This window comes from Dioscorea cayenensis, chromosome 18, assembly GCF_009730915.1.
Source record: "Dioscorea cayenensis subsp. rotundata cultivar TDr96_F1 chromosome 18, TDr96_F1_v2_PseudoChromosome.rev07_lg8_w22 25.fasta, whole genome shotgun sequence".
Taxonomy (NCBI): domain Eukaryota; kingdom Viridiplantae; phylum Streptophyta; class Magnoliopsida; order Dioscoreales; family Dioscoreaceae; genus Dioscorea; species Dioscorea cayenensis.
This window is the reverse complement of record NC_052488.1, coordinates 21,871,155-21,876,203: the sequence shown is the minus strand read 5'-3', so window position 1 is coordinate 21,876,203 and position 5,049 is coordinate 21,871,155. Positions and strand designations below refer to the sequence as shown.

At 38.6% G+C, this 5,049-nt stretch overlaps 1 protein-coding gene across 1 annotated transcript; it reads right to left on the bottom strand.

Annotated features, from left to right (window-relative positions):
• Nucleotides 1-2,607: 2,607 nt before the first annotated feature.
• LOC120281865 (peptide-N4-(N-acetyl-beta-glucosaminyl)asparagine amidase A-like) lies at nucleotides 2,608-4,631 on the bottom strand. The gene is made up of 3 exons (XM_039288558.1): nucleotides 3,414-4,631; nucleotides 2,957-3,328; nucleotides 2,608-2,875 (listed from the first exon to the last, which is right to left on the bottom strand). The coding sequence occupies exons 1-3, from the start codon at nucleotides 4,560-4,562 to the stop codon at nucleotides 2,663-2,665; spliced, it is 1,734 nt and encodes a 577-aa protein (XP_039144492.1). The 5' UTR covers nucleotides 4,563-4,631; the 3' UTR covers nucleotides 2,608-2,662.
• Nucleotides 4,632-5,049: the final 418 nt, after the last annotated feature.

Genomic DNA, 5,049 nt, shown 5'->3' with positions numbered 1-5,049 from the left:
TGCGATAATGGAAACTAGGGTTTGAGATTTATATAGAGCAGCGCTGCAACGGGTTTCTATTTTCCCGCCCAATTTTGCAACGGGAGGCTTCGCGAACACGCCAATCTCAACGGTACATACTATTCACGCGAATCTTAATAATGGATTATGAATCATGATGAGCAGCTCTCAATCTTGGCCGTTCATGGATGGTTTAAAAACGCGAATCGTAATGATATGCAAAGGCAATCTTGATGATGAACTAGATTGTAAGTTTGAACTTAATTATCATATGATAGTCTAGGTTGCCAAAAATAATTTAGCAGGTCTTTCAAAAGGAAATATATATATATATATATATATATATGTAATGTTTGTTATAATTTTTTTTTAAGAAAAATAGATAAATCATAAATTATTTAACAAAAAATAACAAGAGCAACAAGTAAAAAAAAAAAAACATATAACAAAAGTCTAATAAGATAAAACAAACCAAATACCAAACTAGTTAGAAGGCCATTATCAGGGATGATGCACTTCTAATATCTGAACGACAAAAATAACATAAAGAAGATAAGCAGCACAACTAAGAGACTAAGATTGTTAGAAAATAACAAAGGTTCCCATTGATTATTACTGTATGACTCTATTTTCCCAAATAAAGATAAAACTATATGTGACTAGTGAATTGATTTATTGTATTAGTATAATAAAATACTTTACGTCAGATAATTGTCCATACCAAGGTTATCAGACCCGGATCGGCCCGGCCGGTTCAACCGGAAAAACCGGGAACCGGCCATGTGGCTCCGGATCGGCCCCACCCATTGAACCGGATGTATGGAGACTCGGTATCAACCCGGTGACCCGGCCGGTTCAACCTTGAACCGGTTGACTCGGCCAGGTCAACCGTGTCATAAAGTTAATGAAATTTAGGGATTTCAACTCAAGCTTCCCCTGGCCCTGGTTTCTTTGTGAAATTTCAAATTTCAACTCCAGTCCTCCTCCATCGCTCCATCTAGCACCCCTCTCTTCAGCCAACTCCATCAAACTCCGATGATGCTCCGGTGACTCCACCAACCTTGTGCTTGCTCTTGGTAAGAGATTTATAATCTTGTACCATGTTTTAAGAGATTCATATAGATTATGTTGACAGTTTTAAGAGATTTTTTTGAATGATTTGTAATCTTGTACCATGCTTTGAAAATCTTGTAATCCTTGTTTTTTTTTTGTTGTTTTAGTTTTTTTTTTAATGATTTGTTGAATTATCCTATGAATAGATGCACGATACATGGTGAGGATTATCTATATGTATGGCATGGGAATTACTTATTAGAAAGGCCGTATGATACATTCATCCTATCTATTTTACAGAAAAAATTAATCTCCGTAAGTGACGGAAGTAATGCGTCACCGTGCAAATATTAAACTATCTTATGTGATTGTATAGAGATTATAAAGTGGAAATTGTCTTTTTGTATATTGATTATTTTTCTATAATTTGGTTTCACCTCACATTTATAAGATATTATCTTTGTAGGTTCTAAAAAGGAGTGAACATCTAAAAAGAGGCTTTTGTTACTCTAATTTTGCTCACGACATATGGTGAGTTGGTAATATTTTTATTTTTCATTGTTCATTTTTGTTTTAAAAATTTATGAGTACATCATGTGCCTAAAAAAAATATTTGAGATTACATATTTCATCACAAATAGAGATCACACTATAAATTGACAACATATATTGGTTGAAATTGTTATGTATAGGATCTAGAGGCCGGCAATACACAATCTTCTAGTTGTTCAAGTGGCAATGTTCGTTTGAAGACTGATCCTGCTTGGGACCATTTCAATGTGTCTAATAATGCACAAGGAAAAAAGATTTTCTCATGCCTTTTTTGTTAGGTTGATGTGTACTTGTTATATACTTATATTTTGATGATGGTTGCTTTGAGTGTGTAATTTTGATTATTTTGTTAGGTTGATGTGTACTTGTTATGAGTATAAAATGAATTTGGATATCAAATATAAGTAGTTTTATTTTTATTTTTTTATATTATAATTATGGGTTTTAATATTATATTTTGATTATTTTCTAATTATTAATTATTATAATATTTTTTTAATATTTTATTATTGACCCCGGTTCAACTCCGGTTCGACCCGGTCGAACCCATCGACCCCTGACCCCTGGGCTTGGCCAAGTCGATGCCCGGGCCGGGTCTGACAACCTTGGTCCATACACATATTATTATTTATTATTTTATTATTATTAAAAAAATAGATCAACCACGAGTTTAATTTGTCAAAAACTAAAAAAACACAGACAATAACAAAAATGTTACAACATAAAAGAAAAAAACCAGAAAAAAACCTTAAAAACACATTTTATTCTCAACATGCAAGATTAATGTTAATGGGAATATAAGATGGGAGCATTAATCGATATTAATAATTTATTTCTGCTAAGAAAATACATACAAAGCCATCTTATTTCTCTGAAGATACAACAGTACTCATGCCCCCCATCTCGCAGAGCTTGATAAACACACAAAAACAAAAAAGCCATACAACATCTTGCGGCCAAACAAAATCTTAAGCTAAGGCACAACAACAAACTCCCAAAATACACCAAAAAAACCTTATTCCCACCAAACCAACACCACAAAAAAACACTTCTCTAATTAAACATCAGCTACAGCAGAGCAAGAACGACTAGTAGCATCAAACTTAACAACACCTGCTTCAGTGTTCACCACTCTAATATGACATTCCTCAGCATCACGGTACTTATAACTTGACTTCATACTCCCACTCCCCCAAACTGGTTCACCTCCATGCAACAATGCTGACCCTTCAACCTCTTGCCTATCCGTCACGGCGCTAGTGCCGCTCATCTTCATAAAAATTCATACAATTAAAATGAAAAATTAAATTATTAATATGTATATCCAAAATTTAAAATGACAGTAACCAACCTCTTTGTTATCAACATAGACCCATTCCTTCAACTGGTGTGTCAACCTGGTCTTCTCATAAACGCCGCCGGCAGGCGCCGGCACCCTCATGGTTTGCAAGTGCAATGGTGCCTCAACAAACATATCTGAGTGACCCAGTGACTTCACTCCTCGCCTCACTCCCAGAGTTGTTCTTGATTTGTGAATCATCTCCACGGTCTTCGCCGAACCGTGTTCATGCATCTCAACCTTGCTCCTGAACCTCACCTTCATCCTCACAGTTGTCGTCAGGTTCCCTTTGGATGAGACCACCCATCCGGCGAACCGCATTATTCCATCTGTGCTCACGTCTGAGCTCCCATTCTCATCGTGCCATTCCGCGTGCCGGTGAATCTTGTTATTAAAAAAAAAACATTAATATCATCATCTTCATCATCAAAGAATTCTACTCTAATTGCAAAATTTTGGTATAAAATACCCTGAGTCTTGGTGCACGGTAGACTGAAAGCCCGGCCTCGACATTGTCCGATACCGGGTCGATCCATAGATGGAGATTGGCACTTGCTAACCAGTGTGAGGTGGCTTCCCGCACGCCGAGCCCGACCTCATGGAGCTGCCCGTCGAGCAACATCCCGAGGAACGGTGTGATATCGAGATCATATGAAGGTATATCGAATGCACCAATGGCGGCAACTGGAGACCAGAAGTAAGGATTGATTGCTCCTGGATATATAACTGCAAATGGGATGTGACCGCCGACGAACTTTCCGTCAATGGTGGCGTAAAGCTGCCGGAATGCACCATTGCCTTTGATAGTAGTCATGTGATTGTCAGCTTTGTTTTGAGAGTAAGTGGAACGAAAAGGTTTGGTGTACCAGAACTCATCATCTGAGTGATGAGAAGCAAAGATTTCTAGGACAGCACGGTAAGTGTTTCTTGGTATAGCAATGGAGGAAACTGGCACGTGAGACTCGTTGTTGATTCTAAACCAGAAGCCATTGCCGTAGCAGTCTTGAGAGATTGGATAGATGAGGTTGGCTGGTTGTGAGTAAAGCCCTTTGACAGAAGGATGAGCAGTGTATCCTTGTCTAGCATCAGCGAAAACTCCTCTGTAGAAGTGGAGTGTCACATTGGCATGGTACACTCCCGGCAATGTTTTATTGGAGTTCTCAAGCATCATAGACAGAGCACCACCGTTCACGGAGCTGAGCCGGAGAAGAAGAGCTTCATACCTTGTAACATCCTTCTCTACACGCCAGAAGGCACCGGGAGCCATCGGCACCGGTGTGCTCATTCGGAGAATCTCAGCGCCATCGATCCATACAGCTGCCATACGGCCTTTTTGAATATCAGTGGCTGAGACAGCGAGTTCGAGCACGACACGACTCCATGGGTGAGGACATTCTTCTGGTTGAGAGAAGTTGGCAGTGGCTGGAGGATGGCCTAGAGTGTTTGCAAACTCGTGCCGGAGAACAAGCACGGAGCATTTCGGTTCTTGCCCGGCCCGTGCCGAAGGTAACGTTGGATCTATGTGCTCTAGTGTCCCACTGTTCATCGGCATTACTACAGCTTCTCCATTGAAGAATAATAGAATTAGAAACAATAACAAGAAAAAAGGATGATTCATGGATGGATTGATGTGTATAACACTGTATATATGTTTTCTATAACTATGTATATATGTATATTCACAAGTGTGAGTTTTTGTAGTGATAATTCAGCTTCTTTAGAGTGTATGTATATATAGAGTGAGAGGAACTGACTAATTAGTATGTGAAATGCATGTTAAGTTTGTTATGTTGTTGGTTAGTAACGTGCCATATTTTACTGCACTAGAAAACAGGGGAAGGAACAGGGAGGATGCTTCCTTGCTGGTTCCTTGTTCATCCGTTTGGATTTACAGAAGTAGGCTGGTGGATTTTGTGAATTAGTACTGTTTCATCTTTCTTCCAGATTCCAGGACATGTCTGTGAAGTTCTATTCTATACGGAGGCTGCAGTTGATCATTGAAAGTAAGTTTGTCAGTTTGGGAACTGTAATTCTTTTAACTGTTTCAGTTTGAGTACTGGATGGTCATCTTTTCAAGCAAAACTCGTTTCTTATATCAATCAATT